The sequence below is a fragment of the Danio rerio genome, chromosome 12, assembly GCF_049306965.1.
Source record: "Danio rerio strain Tuebingen ecotype United States chromosome 12, GRCz12tu, whole genome shotgun sequence".
NCBI classification, from domain to species: domain Eukaryota; kingdom Metazoa; phylum Chordata; class Actinopteri; order Cypriniformes; family Danionidae; genus Danio; species Danio rerio.
Window position 1 is genome coordinate 5,962,059 of NC_133187.1, and position 24,036 is coordinate 5,986,094.

The 24,036-nt window shown below is 37.7% G+C and overlaps 1 protein-coding gene across 2 annotated transcripts in view; it reads right to left on the bottom strand.

The window, feature by feature from the left end:
* Positions 1-2,238: 2,238 nt before the first annotated feature.
* The window catches only part of tbc1d12b (TBC1 domain family, member 12b), a 34,727-nt gene continuing 12,929 nt past the window's right edge, over positions 2,239-24,036 (bottom strand). For both annotated transcript variants that reach the window (XM_005169449.6, XM_005169448.6), the window contains 11 exons: positions 22,966-23,087; positions 19,992-20,074; positions 19,194-19,311; positions 16,170-16,276; positions 15,727-15,807; positions 15,248-15,333; positions 15,048-15,119; positions 12,314-12,442; positions 11,967-12,076; positions 8,158-8,416; positions 2,239-5,642 (listed from right to left, as the gene is read on the bottom strand). In XM_005169449.6, the coding sequence (XP_005169506.1) occupies positions 5,574-5,642; positions 8,158-8,416; positions 11,967-12,076; positions 12,314-12,442; positions 15,048-15,119; positions 15,248-15,333; positions 15,727-15,807; positions 16,170-16,276; positions 19,194-19,311; positions 19,992-20,074; positions 22,966-23,087 (1,236 nt within the window). In that variant the 3' untranslated portion in view covers positions 2,239-5,573. The remainder of the gene's footprint in view (positions 5,643-8,157; positions 8,417-11,966; positions 12,077-12,313; positions 12,443-15,047; positions 15,120-15,247; positions 15,334-15,726; positions 15,808-16,169; positions 16,277-19,193; positions 19,312-19,991; positions 20,075-22,965; positions 23,088-24,036) is intronic.

A 24,036-nucleotide genomic window follows, 5' to 3' on the forward strand; every position in this document is an offset into this window, starting at 1 on the left:
TTAATGTTGAAGCAAGCCGTGCAAGATTGTGGTAGTAAACATCGTTTTCATTATTGAGATGTAAAATGAGTTTAGATAAAGTGTCAGGTGCATAAGAGAGAAGAGTGTTTCTACAGGTGGTTTGTCAAGCCCACTCACCTGAATGAAGCACAAGTTGGAATGCACATTGTTTCCAAGAGACACGGAGTGATTAAGAAAGTGTCTATAGTGCAAATGTGCAACCTGGTGCAAGAGTCAGAGATATGAGAGGGTGTCCTTCATACAGATGGTTTGTTAAGCCCACTCACCTGTAAGTTAACTATATTAAGTTGACTGGAGTTGAGGGCTCTAACGGCCTGTGGGAAGAAGCTTTTGATCAGTCTAACTGAGCAGGCTCTTATCGGATTACAATACACATTGACAGATTCAACCACACTTTAAAACTCTCATTAAATTAATATGTTTTATACCAATTATCTTATAGACTATATTATATTCATTACCTTTGGACTTTGTTTGTGCTTAAGATTTAAAGGGATAGTTCGCTCAAAAATGAAAATGAACATCATTGACATCCATAGAAAGAAAATCAAATACTATGGAAGTCTGGGGATGGGAACATTTTAAATATTGAGTGAACTATCCCTTTAAATGTGAAGTCTTAAACGTCTTATTAAATTCAAGTGAAGTTTATTCATAAACCGAGTCAAGCCAATGATCGTGCCACCAATCAGACTATTCCTAACCAAGTATAAATAACCAAACACCTTACCTTTAGTCATCTTCGTCTTGAAGAATCCCCCCTTCCACCCCTTCGCCTCCTCTTTTGTCTACAGGGCAGCACGGCGGCCCAGTGGCTAGCACTGCGGCCTCACAGCAAAATGCCTCCGGTTCGGGCATCAACCCAAACGATCAGCATTTTCGTGTGGAGTTCATGTTCTCCCTGTGCTTGTGTGGGTTTTCCCTGGGTCCTCCGGTTTTCTCCCACACTCCCAAAAACATGATACTTAAGTAAATTGACTAAACCAAATTAGCACCAAATTCGATTAAATTCTGCCAGCAACGCATTACCTTAGCAACCCTCACGTAGCAGGAAGGGGGGGAGGCTGTTCTCGAGATCCACCCGAGCTCAAACTCCCCTCTCGCCCTGCAACGGCTCTCATGAGCTCGGGGCTCTCTCCAGGGACAGCATGCTAAACTAGCTTATTACCAATCATCAGCTAAGTGTGAACTCTTGAAATGATGTTTATACAAGTTATCCTATATATTCTCTTTGTTCATTACGCTTAGAAATATTGTTTGTGCTTGACATTTAAAGTTCTCCCAAAAATTAAAATGTAGGGCTACTCATCACTAACATCTATAGTAGGAAAGTCAAATAAGGAAGTAAATGAGTACGTTTTCAATTTTGGGTGAACTATCCCTTTAAATGTGAAGTCTTTTAAATTAATATGTTTTATATAAATGATCATCTATTCTCTTTATTCATTACACTCAGAAGTATTGTTTGTGCTTAACATTTAAAGCCAGGGGCCAGTGTCCTGCATAGTTTTGCTCCAACCCTAATCAAACACACCTGCCTGTATAGTTTTCTAGTAGTTTTGAAAACACTGATTAGTGTGTTTAAGTAGTGTTGGAGCAAAACTAGGCAGGGACACTGGCCCTCCAGGATCAAGTTAGCCCATTCCTGATTTAAAGGTATAGTTCGGCCAAAACTGAAAATGTACTCAAAACCACTGACATCCACTATGGAATAATACTATACTATGGAAGTCATGGGTTACTGGTTTCCAACATTGTTCCAAATATCTTCTTTTGTGTTTAACAGAAGAAAGAAACAGAAATAAGTTTTGTAAACAAGTGAATGGTGAGTAAATGATGACAGAGTTTAAATTTTGGTGAGAACCATCCCTTTAAGGCTGTGTTTCTCAACCACGTTCCTGGAGGACCACGGCACTGCACAATTACCATGTCACCTTAAAAAAACACACCTGATTCAGATCATCAGCTCATTAGCAGAGACTGAAACACCTGTAATGGGGGTAACAGACAAAGGAGACATCTAAGACATGCAGTGTTGGTGGTCCTTCAGGTACATGGTTGAGAAACACTGCCTTAAGTCAAGTTTTTATTTAAAGACTAAAGTAAAATGGCACCTATAATCAATACAACCTTCTTCTATAGTGTTAAAATGTATAGAGAGAATACAACACACTTTTAATCAACGCACTGCTTAAGTAACACACAAACACTACTAACGCAGTTTCAGATTTATTTACAGGTTTGAATCTCATGGTGTCAAATAGTTCACTTATTTACAACTCAGTTTCACTGGAGTATGAAAACTGTACAATAAAATCAGGAGTGTGTAGAAAACAAACCAAGACTCGATGATACAATTTACATTTTTCATTAAGATACAACATTACCAAATCGACCCAATATTTACACACATTGGGCTTAAAATCCATGATGAACAAAGCATTTAGTCAAACAACTGAACACAGAGCAGACAAAAAAAGACACAAATTGAATTATTTCACCACACATTCTTATTCTTTAACATGTTAGAAAATGTACCTCACAGTTCTCCGAATGAATGATGATGATTCCGCGCTTCTGTCACACTAAAGGTGCCTTTCCACTGCACATGACATTAGGACACGACTGTCGTAACACGCCCCCTTGTGGCTGTCGGACAGAATTTTCAGCTTTGTCGCGCACCATGCGAGAGACGCTGTTCTCGCAGCGTCCGAAATAAAGGAGTGTATAAGCAAGAGGCTTTATTCTTCGTGCATTCACCATGGTTGAATAAATAAATACTAGAAACTCATAGACAGCTAAAAATTTTGAAGGGAATGTGGAGACAACATTAGAAAATAATCATTTTTATTACTCATTTATGAATAGAAATGTTTTTTTTTTAATTATTTAAACTTTTTCAGATTCAAAAAATAACCAAAAAACTTCTATTTCTCATCTCGCGCACACAGACCTGCTTGAACAACACTGGAATGAATCACATCTGGTCGGCCGGTTGCATACAGTTTAGTTGCAGGAGTCCAAATGTTACAACCTATCGGCAGGTCAAATCGGATCCGAATTTCCGCATACGGAGGTGATCGGTACTCCACGCAGCTCAGGAATGACTTCCGGTCTGTCGTATACAGAGGAAAGGCAGCTTAACATTAATGGTGCAGTATGTAAGTTTGAAACCTAGTGGTTGAACTAGGTATTGCACTCCTGGTTCAAAACACACGCAATTGCAGGTTGCCAGATTGAGGACACCAACAGTAGTGTGCCTGACTAGCGAGGCTAAAGGCTGATTTAAGTCATGTTCTAAATAAAAGCAGGGGCACGCAATAGAAGAAATATGTTCATATTAAAAGGAGTTTTTGTCCTATACAATACCTGAAATTGATATTTCAGTTTCTATTTCTTGCAACTGAACAACAGGATAAACTGACAATGACCACCTCAGGTACACCTTATGTGCTTTATACAGTGTTAAATGCTAATAATGTCAGTTTGAACGCTGTTTTACATGACATTTTTTTGGCATACTACTGAAAGCAGCAGCAGACAGTTCGCCTCAGATCTTGACAATAAAATAAACCATTTGAAATTGAACTTTAGAACTGTGACTTTAGAAATTAACTTTAGAAATGAAGCCAACACATATCAGTGATTCAGATTCTACAGTAGGTGAGAGTTCAAAGTGACTATTACCGCCAGGGCTTAAACCGCCGCCTTTTGAAATTGCTGCCGCTCTGTTTTTAGTGTATGACCGCAGTTTGTGAATAAGCCACCAGGGGGACGGGATGCGAACGGACAGAAATGAATAATGTTAAAGAGGTTTAATATGTTTCATATGTATTAATTAGATTATAAACCTTTCCATTTAGTTGGAGTGCAGTAAGGGCACTAGTTGTGCTTCTGAATGGCTGTATTTAAATTTCAAACAACCAAATTGCTTAACATTGTAAATCTCATCACGTAGCATGTTGTTAGGACACTGGGTTAGCTACGTTAGCTATCCGCCTAAATTGTAGCTACGCTTCCATCCACCATAAACTTTTCATTCGATAAGAAAAGATCTGCATAAACTGCGATGGAAACACTTTTCAAATTTCAGTATGCGCATTAAAAAAGGGTCATGTGATTTTGTTATAAGAGATCATGCGATGATAAAAATGTGTGCGAATGGACAAACCAGCAGCTGAGCACATTGTAAAACATCGTAAGTGTTGTTTTGGTAATTCTGAAACGCCTTTTTAGTGGTATTATATTATTCATGAACTCCAGAATCAAGAGCGTCTGTGCTCTGCGTCTGACACCTTCAAACGCACCGCGCATTCACTGTCATATATTAAATGTCATATATTAAATGAAGAAAAGACTCACGCAGCTTCTCTTATCGCAGCTCATTCCGCTTTTAATGTTGATATTTGACGCTGGTTAATCAGGAAGTGACGATTTTGGTTCAGTTTGATTTGTTGGATGGAAACGCTGCTTTATTCGCACATATTTTATGCGATAATCCAGTTTTGCACATAAAGTTAATTCGCATTTTTTGGATAGAAGCATAGCTAATGTAACCTGCTCACCTCATGTTTACAATTGTAATGTTTATGTATTTATATACTTATTAATATCCTCATGTGGAACTCTGAATCTGCGTCTCATTTCGGAGTCTACTACTGTCCACCGGAAGTCGCATATTGGTCACGGACACATGCTTTGAGAGCTTTTCTGAATGACTAATTGAAATATGCTGTTTTCCACCAAGGCAACCCGAGGTGCTGAAATATAACTGGCTAAACCTGCAATGGCTGCGTTAAAGAGACCAAAACAAAGACAGACGTTTCGGCATGTAACACACATTTACACAGCAAAATATCTGACTTCAGAATTGTTTTTCAGATAAACAAGAATGTTAGCTTAGCACGTTTCTTAAATATCTGCAAACATGTTATGCTATTTTAATGCTTTGGAAGAGTCAAACTTACATACAGCACCTTTAATATAATTTAGTTGTCAAAGGAAGCTACATATTAGTGTTTTAAAAGAAGGGCTGTTGACTTAAATAATGCGATAATTCTTCGGCAACAAGCAGCGAAATGCTTTTAAAAACCTCAAGACACTCATTAACTGCATCTGACTCATTTGTACATTTACTAATGCACCTTTTAAGCTCTTCACCTACAAAACGACAGCTTAAAAACATCACCTTTTTTTTCTCTCACTATTCTATTGTTAAAATCTCAAGTGCATTAAACAGGCTCTGAATGAATGCTGCAAAACAATCTTCAGCATACAAAATGAGTTATGTGACGATCAGCTTCACCGAATAGGACTTTCCATAAGGAGGAATATTACAATAAAAAGCCTGATGCTGGTATCTGGTACAGTACGCGAGTAAAGCTGGTGGAATATGTTTCTCATAAAGGCTTCTGAAGTCATATAAATATTTATCTTAATACTGGCGTGGTTTCAAAGAAGTCAAGTTTAGCTTTTTCTTCATTTCTTTGAGTTTTATTTAATCCTTCCTTCTATTCAATATGGTCAATCGGGAATACAAAACTGAGGAGAGTTCAAGAGTTCTTCACTGAAGGAACGCTGCTTTTTTCCATTTCTTTATCCTTTATGAGGGCGTTAAACACCTGGAGGAGAGAAAGAGATACAATATTAGCATTAATAGAGAAGCACATATTATGATAGGGGGTCACGGTGGCGCAGTGGGTAGCACGATCGCCTCACAGCAAGAAGGTCGGGTCAGTTGGCATTTCTGTTTGGAGTTTGCATGTTCTCGCCGTGTTGGCGTGGGTTTCCCCCACAGTCCAAATACATGATTGGCTAAATTGGCCGTAGTGTATGTGTATGAATGCAAGAGTGTATGGATGTTTCCCAGTGATGGGTTGCGGCTGGAAGGGCATCCGCTGCACAAAACAAATGCTGGATACTAATTTTCTTTTCAATAAATATAATTGACAGCATAAACAAATAATGAAAAATACATATATAGCATTTTTTCACTAGAAAAAAAAAAAGTGAAATTAAAATGATTAAAATGATTACAGGGTTTCTGCAGGTTGCACCAAGTTAAATTTAAGACTTTTTAAGACATTTATAAGACCATTATTAATAAAATTATAGACTCGCAAATGGCATTATATATCGCAGTGAAAAAAATATTGCAATGTAAAATTTTTCCAATACCGTGCAGCCCTAATTTAGATCTTTAGACCTAGGGCTTACTCTCACTATGTACAGTTGCCTTGAACTGTAGAAGCCTTGAAGCGCTTGTCCTCCCTCCTGCCTCCTCCGACGGCCCGCACTCTCATTACGTTCAGGCCTGGGCACGATTAGGTCATTGATGATGCGCTGTTCAGTAAACGCTCTCGCTCAACACAGTGGAGATTTCTTCAGTTATATCGTTTAAGTTGTTTGATATGCAGTGCCACGCAGTCAAATATTTCGCCGAACAGATCCGCCACTTTTGACGCTCATAAACAATCATAAAGTCCTCGTGCTGCAGGAATTAGGAGGTTTGATGAAGGTGCGCAGGTTTGTGTCTTTAATAAACTACGACAGTTTGCATTCATTGAACGGTAAGAATGATTAATAAATCCATATGAAACAACCCCTTAAAACTCACATCTCGCTTTCAGTTTCGGCTTAGGTGCGTTTTGCACTCACACACAAGCGTACCGCGCCTAAGCCTAAGTGAACCGCGCTCCAACGTCCACACCTCTTCCAACGGGCCAGGGCTGGCCAAGTGAACCGTGCCTGAGCCCGATTCAGAGCACCAAAGCCTGTTTTATAGTTCTGTGTCAAGTGACCGGCGTAACCAACGGCGCATGTAACGCGCGTAGCTGTGCATTTATACTTCTGCGCTCTGTCTCTGTTGGTCTGCATTAACACTTCCAAAACGCTAGTTGGCAGTGAGGTGTTAATGTTCCTCTGTGTCAAATTTCTTCGCTGGTGTTTTGTTCTTTCTGAACACTTCCTGGATGTACAAGTGGCTCAAACTCGCTCATTTTGAGGCAGGAACCGGCGGACGTGCAACAATTTTAACTATGAGGTACACACAAAACAAAACTTTCCATAAGGAGCTCCTTCGCGGGACTCCACACTTGTAAACAATCGCTTCATTGGGCTCGCACCACTCGCACGGCTCTCGGTCCCGCCAAGACTCGTCAGCGCTACCAAGCCGACCATCACAGAGCTTGCGCTACGTGTCATTGCGATGTGTAGTTACATTGTTTGAGAGGTGCACGTCCACCACGGCCACGGCGTAGGGCTATGCGTCAGCGCCGTAGCATACGCGTGCGCTTGACACAGAAGTATAAATCAGCCTTAACACTTCTCAAACGATCCGGGAGACGGGCCTGGGCACGGTTCGGATAGCATAGTGCGAGTAGACCCTGAGTCAAAAGTTTCCCGTTATATTTATGTCTGTAAATGTGAGCAGTTGGAAATAAGAGTCTCATGAGCATCAGATATTAGACCTTTAAAACTGCACCTCTTGAAAATAAAGACAAACTTCTAACCCAACTCAACCAGGAATGATTGATGTTTGTTCCTTGAAGAAAACTCAAAACTACAGATGTGATGTCTTTGGAGTTTTTCATACACAAAAAAGCTGTGTAACATGTCAAAAGCATATTAGAACTCTTTCACATGTTTGAAACCCCCTGCAGATGGAGCTACTCTCAACACAACAAGGTGTTAGTTTACTGAAAACATGCAAATTCTGCCATTTCCTCAACACAGCTTCATTTGCCTAGCTATCTATTATTAGAAGTGATGCAAAACATTACTTGGAGAAAGCTAAACTTGCATTTAATGTCCAGTCTGCCTCACACACAAGTTCCAGTTGAGGTGAAGTTGGTTTTATAGTTGCACATTCCTTTATTTTTTAACAGTGACCACTTGTGATACACTCCCTGTATTGTACTTTAAATATTTGGTCTGAAATCAGATGCAAGCATGAGTTCAAAACAACATCATCACTATTTCACTGACTGTAAGCAGTTTTGTACTTTGATAGTCATTTGCTGCGAATATAATTTCTCTATTATAAATTGCAAAGAATACTTTTCTGAAATTATATTAAGGAGAAAGTCTGAATGTGCGAATATAAAACTAACTTTAGCTCACTCAAGTTCCACTGACCTGTGTCCACTTCCTGTTGCTGCTGATCATCTGCGTGCTGGCGATGCAGCTGAAGAGGCGTTCAGGCGGCGTGTCGTCCGGCAGACGGGTCAGAAACTGAGCACTGTGAATGAAATCCATCTGCAGAAGCAGTTCCTCGTAGAGCCGCAGGATACCCAGCCCTGTCCTGAACAAAAACTCCTCTCCGTCCCTGCAGAAGACGTCCCACACCCGACACGCCACATCCAGCGGCAGAGACTTAGCGTACAGCGTGAAGATCCTGCAGATGCACACATTTAGGAAGAAACATTTTACACAGAGATAAAGAAAAGGACAATAAGGGTTTTTTTCTGTCTTCACGTCCAGAAACCTGATATTGAATGGAACACAGCCTCAAACTTTACTAGTCTACTATACTTTAATAACTTTACTTGCTAGGGGTTCATCAATAATATGCCAATTGTTGCCGTAGAGTGTTAGTTCACCCAAAAAGGAATATTCTGTCATCATTTATGCTAGTTAAGGGGTTCCAAACATATTTGGGGTTTTTCTTCTCTTAAACAAAAAAGAAGATATTTTGAAGAATGTTGGAAACCAGTAATTGTATTAGTACATTTGAGTACAATTGAGTAAAGTGTAGTACTATACTCAATAGTAAACGTTACTGTGGTAAGAAATTTAATGCAGTATAGAAGCTACAACATTCTTCAAAATATCTTCTTTTATTTTGTGTTCAAAAAATGATCATTTCTGGGTGAGCTATCCATTTAATGCTGACAAGATCTGTGTCATTCGCTTTACACCAGGGGTGTCCACACTTGGTCCTGGAGGGGCAGTGTCCTGAAGAGTTTAGCTCCTTCCCTAATCAAACACACCTGAACAAGCCAATCAAGCTCTTACTAGGTATGCTAGAGCAGGGGTTCTCAATCTTTTCAGCCCGGGACCCCCAAAATAACAATGCCAATGACTCGCGACCCCCACTACTTTCATAAGTGGTTATACCATAACCATTTATATATCATACAAACGTTGCACGCAACACTCACACAAACCAATCAGCCTATATAAACACAAGCATATTGACAACACAAAAAAAGTGCAACAGTCCCATATCATTTTTATTATGATTATTTTATATTAACCTCATCTAATTAGACTGGTGGGCACAATATTTAAGTTACATCCCAAGTCTTTTCTTGGTTTAATTTTGGAGACTGGCACTTACACATCATACTCCATGTTTAGTGTCCTGTATGTATTTTAAATGTAAGCGAGTGCTGTAACGGTGTCAGAAAGTTTAGCTAGTGCTGTAGAATCTGGTGCACTGACGCTATTGCTTTGTCATTGCTTTGTCATTAATCTAATGTAAAAACCCTAAGGGTTGCAATCAATGTAAAAAAAAATAATAATAATAAAAAATAAAAAAACCAAAGGCTGATGGCTTTTTGTTTGGATACTGTATTTTTTTATGTAACTATTTTTTTATCTTCTGTAGGTTATGGATTAACAATGGTAATCATAAAAGTTTGTTCAAATTTTTGTAAATCACCAAGCGACCCCCTCTCATTGTCCCGCGACCCCCCGGGGGGTCCCGACCCCCACTTTGAGAACCACTGTGCTAGAGACTTCCAGGCAGGTGTGCTGAAGAATGTTGGAGATAAAGTCAGCAGGACACCGGCTCTCCAGGACTAACTTTGAACACCCCTGCTTTACACATTATTATATTGTGCGTATCCTCTGAAAGGAAAGCATTGCATCTGATGTTTTGCTTTTAATTTTTGAGATTCAAACAGATTCATTAAACTCTCCATTTATAATAATTGTACTTAATTTAGAATAAAACAGTACACTATTTTGTAGGGTTAAGGACCCTTAACTGGTTCCAAACCTGTTTGAGTTTTTTCTTCTGTTAAACACAAGAAAGTTATTTTGAAGAATGTTGGAAACCGGTAACCACTGATTTCCCTAATAGAAAACAATTACTATGGAAGTCGATGGCTACAAGTTCACAAACTGTGTGTGTGGTCTTGAAAGTCTCTTTTGGTCACTAAAGATGCATTGTTTTGGTCAGAAATGCAGTAGCAATAGTATTTGTATTACTATACTCAATAGTAAATGTTACTCCTGCAAGGAATTGTTTGTAATGCAGTATAAAGTCTAAAACATTCTTCAAAATATCTTCTTTTGTTTTGTGTTAAAAAATGATAATATTTGGGTGAGCTATCCATTTAATGCTGTCGAAACAGACATTATCCGAGTCACTCACTTTACACATTATTATATTGTGCGTATCATCAAGCACTTGCATCTGATGTTTTGCTTTTAATATTTGAGATTCAAACAGATTCATTAAAGTCTCTGTTTATAATAATGGTACTGAATTTGGAATTAAACAGTACATTATTGGGTAGGGTTTCATTTAGACTACACGGCCACAAAACTTATACTGAAAGGAACACAGCCTCAAACTTTAATAGTCTAATATACTGTATTTACTTTACTTGCAAGGGGTGCAGAATAGTATTGTCTGCAATAATATACTAATTGTTGTCTTAAAGGAATAGTTCACCCATAAAGGAATATTCTGTCATCATTTAGTCTCCCTTAAATGGTTCCAAACCTGTTTTAGTGTCTTTCTTCTGTTGAACACAAAAGAAGATAATCTGAAGAATGTTGGAAACCAGTAACCATTTATTTCCTTAGTAAAAAAAAATGACAGTGGAAGTCAAACTGTGTGTGTGTGTTCATGAAAGTCTCTTTTGGCCACTAAAGATACCACTATATGGATTTTTTTTTAAAGCAGCAGATTGTAAAATGTTAATTTCCTCATATAGTCTTAAAAGCTACAACATTCTTCAAAATATCTTCTTGTGTTTTGTGTTTAGGAAATAATCATTTTTGGGTGAGATACCTATTTAATGCTGTAGAAGCTGACATTTTCGTAGTCACTTTAAATACAGTATTATTATATTGTGCGTATCCTCTGGCAGAAACCTGTTTGAGTGTCTTTCTTCTGTTGAACACAAAAGAAGATAATTTGAAGAATGTTGGAAACCGGTAACCATTCATTTCCTTGGCAGAACACAAATGATAGTGGAAGTCAATGGCTTTAAATTCACAAACTGAGTGTGTGTGTTCTTAAAAATCTCTTTTGGCCACTAAAGATGCATTAGTTTTGTTCAGAAATGCAGTCACAATAATAATTGTATTACTATACTCAATAGTAAATGTCACTCCTGTAAGAAATTGTGTTTAATGCAGTATAAAAGCTACAACATTCTTCAAAATATCTTCTTTTGTTTTGTGTTCAAGAAATGATCATTTCTGGGTGAACTATTCATTGAATGCTGTTGAAACGGACATGATCTGTGTTACTCACTGTACATATTGTTATATTTTGAATGTCTTCTGGAAGAAAAACACTTGCATCTGAGGTTTTGGTTTTAATATTTAAGATTAAATACAATACGTGAGAATTTCATCCCATAATTACTTAGCCACAATTTGGTCAATTTTGGAGACACATTTTGGAAATCCAAAAAGATTCCAATAAATTGTCATTACAGTTTGTTTATGCTTTCCGTGAGGTATCAAGTTAGAAAGCGGGATAGTGAAACTCTAAATGGATTGTCTTATGTGTGGCATTTCTTTATTGTCATTCAGTCTGACAATAAGACAACTGAGATCTTACAGTGTGACATGGGAGTCGTGTTCGTGCAGTCTGACACGCTACAATCATTTAAAATTATAAAAAATAAAATAAAATAATTGCAGTGTGAGCCAGGCTTTTCAGGTGTTTGTCTAAATGAGCGGCCTCATCGTGGACTCACCAGTCTATCAGATACAGGTCAGGCGTGAGGTTGTAACTCTTGAAGTGATTAAACAGTCTGGGCAGGTTTTCCTCAAAAAACACCTCAAACGCTGCAAAGTACTTCAGCATCTGAATAAGAAAGAGACAGAATTCACAAGACACAAAACATTGGAACTTTGTAATTTATTCTGAAGCTGCAAGAGGGAAAATCCCCACAAGCAACTGAGACAGAGGTAAACTTTATAAATATTTATTGAGGTGCAAAATAGTTTGGTGATTGAGTTTTGAAGCAAACACTAGGCTTATTTTGAACGGGGGAATATTTTGTCACATTGTGTAAAGTGTAAATAACGGGAGGCTCAGTACCAGCTCGTGGTCCACTCTGAAGAAAGCCATCTGACAGGGTTTGTTGAGGAGATTGGCGAAGGCGATGAAAGCATCGGCCTCCTCCAGATTGAGAATCAACACAGCAGCAATGAAGGACATGCCCTGAACCTGCAGCCAAAAGAAAGGCACGTCACACAATATTACATCTTTATTCATTTAAAAAGGGTGCATCAAATATATGAAGTTTGTATTATCTTAAAAACTTTTTTAAAATAAATACTGCTCGTTTGAACTTTCTATTAATTTTCAGGTCTTTTATTTTATTTTGAGTGCTTTTTATTCATATGCCTGACAGATTGGTTTAGGATAAGATTACGATTACAAAATCAATTAAAGCATAAATTTGATCATATTGTAATTCAATTTATAAAATTCATTCATTCATTTTCCTTCGGCTTAGTCCCTTTATTCATCAGGGGTCGCCACAGTGGAATGAACCACCAACTTATCCAGCATTTCTTGCACAGCGGATGTCCTTCCAGCTGGAATCCAGTACTGGGAAACATCCACACGCACTCATTCACACACAATGGCCAATTTAATTTATTCATTTCACCTATAGCCCATGTCTTTGGACTGTGGGGGAAACCAGAGCATCCAGAGGAAACCCACGCCAACATGGGGAGAACATGCAAACTCCACACAGGAATGCCAACTGGCCCAGCCGGCAACCTTCTTCCTGTGAGGCAACAGTGCTAACCACTGAGTCACCGTGCCACCCATTTATAAAATGATCAATAATTTCCAATTTTGTAAATACTCAAAGACATTTCAGCAATTATTTTGTATTTTAAGAACTGATACTTCAACTTTGCATTGCTGGAATACATATTTAAGAATATATAGTATTTAAAAATATATTCAACTAAAAACAATTCCTTTCAATAGTAGTATTTCACAGTCTTACTATTGTTACTGTATTTATGACCAAAATTATTGCATCTTCAGTGGCAAAAAGAGTTTGGAAAACACACGCATATGTTGGTATTGGTGATTTATGAGGACTTTCCATATGCATAATGAATTATATACAGAAAACAACACTTATTATACTTATAACTCAGGAAACCTGTGGCCAAATTTGAAAGTCAAGACTAGACTAGTAAAGTATGATTTTGAAGCATTTGTGAATTACAAGGACGTCACACACAGTCAAAGTCAAATTTATTCGCCCTCCTGTGAATTTTTTGTCTTTTTCAAATATTTCATAAATGATGCTTAACAGAGCAAGGAATTTTTCACAGTATTTCCTATAATATTTTTTCTTCTGAAGAAAGTCTTATTTGTTTTATTTCGGCAAGAATAAAAACAGTTTTTAATTTTTTTAACACCATTTTAAAGTCAATATTATTACCCATCTTAAGCAATAATTGTTTTTTGATTGTCTACAGAACAAACCATCATTATACAATGACTTGCCTAATTACTCTAACCAGCCTAGTTAACCTAGTTTAGCCTTTAAATGTCACTTTAACTACTTACTATTATTATTATTATTATTATTATTATTATTATTATTATTATTATTATTATTATTTGTCCAGCTTTAATTATTTGCTCTATTGTAGATGGGATTATTGAAGTAGTAGATGTAGTAGTACTGTAGATGTCATTGTTATAGTGGTATTAGAAGTAGTAAAGGTGTTGTTGTAGTAGTAGTAGTAGTAGTAGTTGTAGTAGTAGTGGTGGTCGGTGTAGCATTATCAGAAGTAGTAGATGTTGTCAAAGTAGATGTTGTAGTAGCATTGATTGCTGTAGTAGTATCAGTAATAGTAGTAGTAGTGACCGTTGTTGTAGTAGTATCAGTAGTAGTAGACATTGTAGTAGTAGTAGTAGTAGTAGTAGCAGTAGTACAGGGTAGTTGTAATTTTAGTAACTTTCTGTAGTAGTAGTGGGTGTAGTACTTGTGGTTTAACATTATTGCTGTTTTCAGTTATTATTACTATTGTCCTTTCTTTCTTTTTACTGTCATTATCACTATCATACATTATAAGCATTGTTGTTACTCTTTACCACTGACTGGTTTCTTTCTATCTGTTTTATTTATACCTATGATACTTGCTTCATTTGTTCACTTTTATTGTCCCTTATGTATGTACATTAACCTGTCCACCAAGTTACCTTTACATGCGCGCACACGCACACATATAAATATATACACACACACACACACACACACACACACACACATATATATATATATATATATATATATATATATATATATATATATATATATATATATATATATATATGTATATATATATATATATATATATATATATATATATATATGTATATATATATATATATATATATATATATATATGTATGCGTGTGTGTGTGTGTGTATATATATTTATATGTGTGTGTGTGCGCGCATGTAAAGGTAACTTGGTGGACAGGTCAATTTATATATATATATATTTATATATATATTTATATATATCTATATATCTATATATAGCTATATATATATATATATATATATATATATATATATATATATATATATATATATATATATATATATATATATATATATATATATATATATATATATATATACATATCTCTATATATATATACGCACGCACGCACGCACACACACACACACGGTTTGTCCATAGAATGCAATTTTTGACAATTCAGTGATGTTTTTATATGTGAATGAGAAATAGTGTAGGAACATAAAAGATGTTTGATCACTTACATATCCCACATCAGGTCTGTAGCAGGTGTAAGCCCCCAGAACACTGTGCAGGAGATCATGATACGGCCCACCCTAACACAACAAACCAACGAGAGTCTCACACAGGAGTTACAGTGTACCAAAGAGCTGACTCTGACAGAAATATTACAATTAAACTGATATGCTACATATGAGAGTGAGAGAAAGAGAGTGAACAGAACCTTCTGGAAGATGAAGAGGGATGGGAATGTGCGGGAGATGTCTAGCTTGATCAGATCCAGACTAGACTCGCGGTCGGCACTGTCCACTGTAACAAACACAACAACACTTGTTTTATGATGTTCAGATACACGTCCAATGTACTGACAGTTTTTTGAAAACATTTCAGTATTTACATTATGTACATAATTAGCTCCATTATGTACACCTACAAATGGGTATGTACAGTGTCGTGCATAATCATAGCTAGACTCTACATACCCATTTGTAAATGTAAATATCCACTGCACATATACATTTGAGTTTGCAAAAAGTTTGCAATTTGTGCATAAACAGTTGATGAGTTGAAACCCATTTAAAAGAATCAATGATCTGCTAATGAATCACTCGGATAGAACTGTGAATTAGCTGAACTGATTCATTCATTCCTTCCTTCCTTCAGTTTGGCATGTCTAAAGTGATATGAAGAACACAGACATACCATCTGACTCAATCTCACTGCCCGTTTCTCTGAAGCTCTTCCATCGCTCCTTGGCCCGCGACAGAAAGATCTCATACAAATCTAAAAAAGAATCAGAAAAGAAAGAGCGTTACAATTTACAGACAGCTTTAATCACAAAACATGGCCTGTGTGTACGGCTTAGTCCAAACCTTCACTTCTGAAAGCCCTAAGTGCTTAAGAAATCGTTCTTACTGAGGAGTGTCAGAAAGAAACTCATCCAAATATCTTCCGGCCCTTTTCATTACAAAGAAGTTTTAAAAAACGGCCTCGGGCGAACCTGCATCGTTCATGTGAATACTGCATAATGACACACTCCAAAAAGATCGTTCGCCCAAAAGGTTTAGCTAATCCAGAGCTTAAGCGCAACTTCAAAGGTGGCTCTGCACTGACACATGAAAAGACTAGAGTAAACAGAAGAAAACCTGAGGTGATGTTCAGCTCATTCCCAACGGCCAAACTCCAGACTTTACCCCTCACGTTGGGAGGAAGACCTTGCCACCACAGATCCCTCACACGCCGTGTGCCACGCCTGAAAAACAGATATTATCGTTATATTCTGGAACTGTCGAAAGCGATTAGCTTGATGCCTTGAAATGCTGCTGACTTCGGCAGATCTAGTTTTAGCATCAGAGCGATTATGTTGTTTACAGCTCAGGTCTTTGCACATTGAAGTCATTGAAAAATTTTTGTATACATTTTTTTCGTATATTTATATCTGAAAAATCTGCAACGAATACTACCTGACAAAAGTCTTGTCGCCTATTTTAGAAACAACAAATCATAACTTGACTTCTAGTTGATCATTTAGCATCAAACGTAGCCTATATGAAAGGCAAGGGCCTCTAGATTACGCTTATTTTACCAAAATAAAATATGATCATGCCTTGATTTTTGATTATTTAATTAGGAGAGTAAAGTCTGACTTCGCTTACACTTAATAGGAATAATGTCCAGTATAGAATATGAAGTCATGCTGCAGTGGAAAAAGAATTAATATTGTGTCTGACTCCTATGAGCTTGGAGGACTGCATCCATACATCTCTGCAATGAATTAAATCACCGATTAATAAAGTCATCTGGAATGGCAAAGAAAGCGTTCTTGCAGGACTCCTAGAGTTCATCAAGATTCTTTGGATTTATCTTCAATGCCTCCTCCTTTATCTTACCTCAGACATGCTCAATAATGTTCATGTCTGGTGACTGAGCTGTCCGATCTTGGAGCACCTTTACCTTCTTTGCTTTCAGGGACTTTGATGTGGAGGCTGAAGTGTGAGAAGGAGCGCTATCCTGCTTAAGAATTCTGTGGCTTGTAATGTAATGGGCAGCACAAATGTCTTGGCCATTACTGCTGTACGCTGTACCGCTGCCGCTCTAAAGGAGTAAGAACGTGTTTTTCAGGTATGACAGCAGTTTGCGATTATGTCGCCACAAAGGGACAGGATGCGAACGGACAGAAGTAACCTAATCAGTAGCTGTAAATACTCTGCTACTTGTAAACAAAGTTAAACAATGAAACAAAGCATTATAATTCCTTCATTAATCATTAGAAAGACAACTAGGCTACATTATTTAAAGCCATTCGTTATGACATTGATAGGATCAAACTTATGATTCATTTTTAATATTAAGATATTTTCTTTGAAATCTAAATGTATATTTTCCTGCCAATGTTGCTATTAAACACTTCGCTGTGAAGCAGTGAAGCGTTAATTAAATCCTTATTTTCCAAGAAGCGGAACAAATCATCATCGCACAGTTGGACCGGCACAAACAAAAATATAATTCGTATTGTACCTCAGGCTGTTGATGTTGCCATCCACTCTGCAGATCTCTCACACACCCCAAACTGAATGCAACCATGATTTTTCTTTCATCAAACTTGACTGAATTCTGAGAGAATCTTTGGTCTATGCGGGTTCCAGTAGGTCTTCTGCAGTATTTGTGATGATTGGGATGCGGTTCAACAGACAAGTCATCTGAAAAACCTTCTGCCGGTTTTCCAAATGATCAACTAGAAGTCTAGTTATTATTTGTTGCTCTTACAGCTGGGATCTACGACAAGACTTTTGTCAGGTAGCGTACACAGACCTTGCACACTGAGCCCAACGAGTATTAACTAATCCACGTAAAAAAACCACAAAAAAATTCGAAGTCAATTCAAGCAGCGATACTTTGTTCTCCTCTCTTCTCCAAAGTTGAAAAAGAAAGAGGAATAGGCTACATATTGTGTTCACCCACTACTGCATAGAGAGAGGAAGGAGTTAGTTCTGCTCCTTATCAAAGAGCTGCACTGGATTATCCCCAAATGCAAAGTTTATTTTAGGAAATCAGAGGATTTTGATGCATTGCTTGCGGTACTTCACATATTACGTACGTAAACAAATCCGGAACAGAGACTGGCTGTACCATAGACATTATAATAGATTGTGGCAACTTGACTTATTACAGCAATAGACTGAAGAAGACCATAAGGCATCTAGCTTTCTATTAGAAAGTCTACGGGCAGTACATCAAAAGTATGGACACACGCACCCCAATTCAAGTGTTCACACTTAGCTGACGATTTTTTATCAAAAGATCGTCAAGCCCAGGGCTCCCTCCTGTTGCAGGGCGAGAGGGGAGTTTGAGCTCAGGTAGATCTCGAAACTCCCCTGCTGTAGTAGCTAATGAACAGATGGGATTGATCTTAAGATATAACTTCTTACTAAAAGAACATCTATGATGTTGATTTGGATTTAGTCAATTAACTTAAGTTGCATGTTTTTGGACGGTGGGAGGAAACCGGGGGGCCCTGGGGGAAACCCATGTGAGCACGAGAAGAACATGTAAAGGACAAGTGACAGTCTTGCTGTGAGGCGACAGTGCTAACCACTGGGCCACCGTGCCACCCATCAGGAGGAGCAGGGGGGAAACGGGGGATTCTTCAAAACGAAGATGGCTGTAATATGTAACTTAGGGTATTTATAGTGACCAGGGAATGGTCTGATTGGTGAATCATGAATTGGATAATGCATGACCAGCTGTGTTCAATCATAAGCATGTGATCCTCTCGAAATTATTTTATAAATAAACCACATTTAGCAGCAGGGGAGAGGTGCGCTAGTCATTGAATCCAGCACATTGGTTCTCAAATGTCCACCACATTCTGTCTTATATTATGCACTGCGTTTGTCATAAAGTGACACTCTGAACTGGCTCTGAACTGGCAAAATGCCTCTCAAAGCGCTTATGTGGTGGAGAAAAACTGAAAAAAAAATATTATAATAAAACGAAGCCGGTTATAATTTTTTTATAACAGACAAACGTTTCAGAGTTTTAGAAAGTGTGTTAATACTGTCGAATTAATTTAGTATTTTTTGGAATTAATTCCAGGCGAATAATTAGTACAACAAATTCGGATTCAGTGTGCAATAACCTTTATCAGGGAAGGTTGTGGTAAATCTTACATGCTCTCCCAGTTAGGGAGGATTTCAGTGTTCCAAACCACCATGGCGTTAGCGATGCTCTCTTCCTGTTTAAACCTTTCTTTCATCTGCTTTTTCTTCTTCTGAGCCTCTTTTAGCTCTGCGAACAAAAGTAGCACATTAAACATTAACGAAACAGAGGGCCAAAAGCATTCCAGACAACATGAAATTGATCATTTCCTCATTTAATGACTAACTTATGCAAGATACATTATTGTGGAATTGTACTGTATGGGTCAATCTCTTTTGTGAACAAGTCTGGTTTATATAAAGGCATTTTCTGTACGTTTATTTTTGGCCTACAATTGTCATTAATGTCAATAACTGAGGCGATTATCATAAAACTCAAGATCAATTGTACTATACAACTCAAAATAATAATATTTCTATTTACATTTATGATCACTGACACATTTTTGCACTCACAAAGATTGATTATTAATTTTTCTAGGCACCATTTACGCAGTGAATTTTACACAGTGTTGTTTTACAATTGTATATTTAATTACGTATCCACATGCTGCTAAAATCCCCAGGTTTTCTTATTTGTATTGTTACTAAGATTTTTTGTTATTAAGATGGATTGTTGGTGATTGGATGGATGTCGGCCTGATTGGGTAGCTTTACTTGGACAGAGGAAAATAAGTAAAAAAAAAAGTCAATTAATTAATGATTTAAGACACACAAGACAATATTTCTGTGAATTGAACACATTTTAAGACCTCGTGGATATCCTTTTTATTGACAACTTAAATTAGAAAAAAAAAGAAAAGAGCATACCTCTCTTCTTGGCCTCCGCCACCATCTCATCATACTCCTGACGGTGGCGCTGTGCTTCCTCCTCCGACTTTGCAGGGAGGTTCCTGAGGAAGGAAGCCAATGGTTCCAGTTGTCACAACAAAACGGACAATTACATGTCTCGCAAACACAGCCTGGAAATCTCACAGCATTGACATGACTGAAGAGGAAAAACTTGATGAATTAACTTGTATGTTTCTGGACACTGCCTCGTCATTGGCTTAGCTCACAGTTTGGCTGACATGCTCACATTTCGCTGGTCATTTATTCTTAATAAGGACTTGAGGACTGAAGTGACTTGCGTGGCGAAATACAAGCCAGTCTGTGCGAAGTCTTATTTATAGCCCTTTGTTTGAGAAAGGTGAGCCTCTCGAGGTTTGCTAGGATATATGTAATGCAGGTCAATGTATTCTGAACACTTAACATAGGAACGCCACCAAATGTGACAATTCATCTACTGACTGTTCAAAGAGCCGAGACTCTTACTGCTTACGGTAACATATCCACTAAATTATCAACATTATATTTTCCTAATAAAGGGAACCTATTATGCCCATTTTTACAAAATGTAAAATTAGTCTCTGATGTATAGAGTGTCTAAATAAAGTTTCAGCTCAAAACACCCCACAAATAATGTTTTATAACTCTTTGAAACTGCCTCTTTTAGGCTTTGATCTAAATTGTGCAGTTTTGGTGACTGTCACTTTAAATTTAACCAAGATTGTACTCCCAGATCTCCTTACAAAAGAGGGCAGAGCTACAAAAGCCTGTGTGTCAGCATAGTGGCAGATTCAAAACTACGGTTTTCATTTGTGCATCCTAGAACTCCACATTTATAAAGCCTCTTAGTGGCGGACATTATCTTCAGCAGGCACGGTGTAAAAACTCCGTAATAGCCGTAATGGTCAACAGCGGCTTCAATCAGGGTTGTCTATACTAATCAGGGAGGGTGGGGCTTTCACCCGTCGTTGACATTTTTTTATGAATAAGAATGTTTTATTGAAAAGCAGTTATAAACAATATGATTGAATACATTTTTATCATTAGATGCTGGCTACAGTCACACATTGTTGCCACACAACTGTGTTTAAGCCTTTTATAAAAAGTGATTTTATAATTTAGGAATTAAGGATCGTTATAAACTATAGCTGGTAAGGACAAAAATTTGTTTCAGTTTATATTGATTTTGCACATTTTGTTTGACTATACAGTACGTTGCAATTTTATCCAAAGGATGATAATCTGTAACACAACAGTTTTGGAGAGTTTGATGTTTCCCCATTCAGACTGAATGCCCTAACATATTGCCCAACAGGGGTTTCAAATATGACCGTTGAGTGAAATTACTTACCTTAAACGGACTTTGACTTTACCCAGAGTTTCAGAAAATTGTCACCAAAGTCAGAGTTTTTAGTAGTGGTGGGCTGTTATCGGCGTTACGTGCTGTGTTAGCACGAGACACTTATCGCTGTTAATCTATTCTCAAAATTGGGTTGGGAGCTGGGTCTGTTCTACGCAAGCTATCATGACTTTCACCTTGATATTTTAGCGCGGATGTATACCTGACCGGTGAGCCGTCTGACAAAAAAAAAGTGCGCTTCTGAATTAAATTAGCAGGATGCCCTTCTGGATCTTTCACTTACTTTGAAGACACTCCTGACTACGGTTACAAGGACATCTGTAATCTAGTTATTTGCCTTGATAGACAATAATATAATTAAAGTGTTTACGTGAAGTGCTTTCATGTAAGAGTTTCCTGTTTTTTGGGTAACTTTAACTCATGAACATTTCATTCATGCCCCCGTGGCAAACTGGGGTATTAGACGCAAATAAGGAGTAAAGACTGGTGAGAGTGTACCGGAATTTAATATAGCACGCCAAATGGAAAGAAAAAAAACCTCTGCATTTCACGATGTATGTATGTGTGTGTGTGTGTGTGTGTGTGTGTGTGTGTGCGCACTGTCCTTTACTGACAGACATGTGTGTGGATCTTGTTGGAAAATATGGGGAAAAGTCCAACATGATGGTAATAGTTTGATTGCGGTGTTTACTTCAGTAATGCCAATAATACTTGCATACTCCACATGTCTTATGTTAAGTTCAGTTATGACTAGGCCCACAAGGAATCTGTGCGCGCAGAATTCCGCACATTTTCCACAGAATTCCGCAGAATTCTGCAGATTTTTAACCCATCATTAATTCTGTTTATTTACTTGAGTAAATGTGTAAGTCTGAATTTGTTTTTATTCAGTAATTTATTACTTTTTATTTAATATATTAAGGTTTTGGTTAGGATACTCCACTGGATACTTGCAAAATAATTCCGCAGAAATCCGCAGATTTTTACCAAAATTCTCAGCAGAATTAGCAAAAAACGTTTGCAGATTCCGCCTGGCCCTAGTTATGACTTTACTTGGATTAGGGTCATCAAAAATGGCTGTTTGGAGCTTATGTAGGCCTACAGTTCAAAATTCATGTTTAGCTGAATAAACTGTTAGTAAACACAAGTACATCTTATTGAACATCATTTATTTTCACCACCAATTATCATAGTAGAACAGTTTCTCAAGCAGTTTGTGACGCATTTTGGAAACAGGAGATGAGCCCCTGGTCTAATGCGCCACCTGGCTTGAGAAACCCATTCTCAAAGACTTACTTTAGTCATTATTTAGGTAGCACACATATTCTGAATGCCTTCGTCAGAATTCAAATAAGCCATTTTAATCTAGATTAATTCCAAGATTACAGTGAGATTAATCTAGATTTACAAAAAATAATCTATGCCCACCTATAGTTTTTAAAAAGTTTCAGTTTCAGCCACTTTACACAGGGTTTTCTTGTGGACAAACAGTGAAAACGCATTGAAAAACATGCAGTTTTGAAAAATACCCCTGTTTGTGTGGACAGGGCCTTAAGCTGAATCTGCTTATTTTTTTAGCAGTACAGGAATACTCACGCAGGTCGGTCCTCTAAAATGAGCGCGGTGGTGGACAGTGGCTCAAACTCCAGGTTCTTCCGTCGGCTCTGAGCAGGCAGCGAGGGACTCTGGCCAGATTTACACACCTTGGCCTCGTACTCCTGTGTGAAAACCAACAGGTCAAGTTCAAGTGTGTGATCGCCGGCTGACAGGAGAGTGTTTTATGGTGTGAGGTTATGGAGGCGGATGGCAGGTGTGTGTGTGTGGAGGTCAAGCTGAGGCTGGTATATGAAGCTCACGGCTCACTCAAAGCTCGAGTTTGTTCATATGAGGAAGTGAGAGGACACCTGACCTGAGCTCATCAAATTCTCAGGAACTGTCGAAAAAGAAAAATCATCACATCTAGCTTGTTTTTCTGTGGAGGGTCAGTTTGACAGGTTTCTCTTCCCGTAGTGTCTACTGCATAAGCTCAGCCTCGTTCATCATCAGTGCCTGAATGGCAGGACAAAGGTTTGACTTGTCTAAGACACTCCTATGAGAACGGACATATCATGAATGAGGCTCTTTTTCTGGGAAATATGGGAGAAGAGAGGAACTATTCAGAGAGGAGAGAGAAGAGGATCAAGTGGTGCTTTTATCATGCACAGTTCAGCAGCCTGATATCAGGAGAACATTTAGGCTTCATAGTAAAAGCTGTAGATGTACTGTAGTGTTGTCATGATAGTGGAATTCGATACCAATCGGTAAAGAAATTTTTAAAACGCCAACTTCCCGCTCATGCTCAACAGAAAGGACTGTGATTGGCCATGAAGGACATCAGTTCACCAAACTCACTGCTGTTTACTGAGTGTAACACCAGATACAGGGACACTGGAGGTTTTAAAGCTGTAAAACATTATTATTATTATTAAAAAAATACAAAGAGTTATTGAGGAATGTTCACACAGATCTTTTTCGATTTTTATTACAAGCATTAAAATATTTTTTCTTAAAATACTGCATTAATATTTAAATTTAAATAAGTATTATACTAATTAATATATAATTAAGTTGAGTGATTGTACAAAATACAGAGATAAATTATCTATTATTAATATAGGGGTGTTTTTA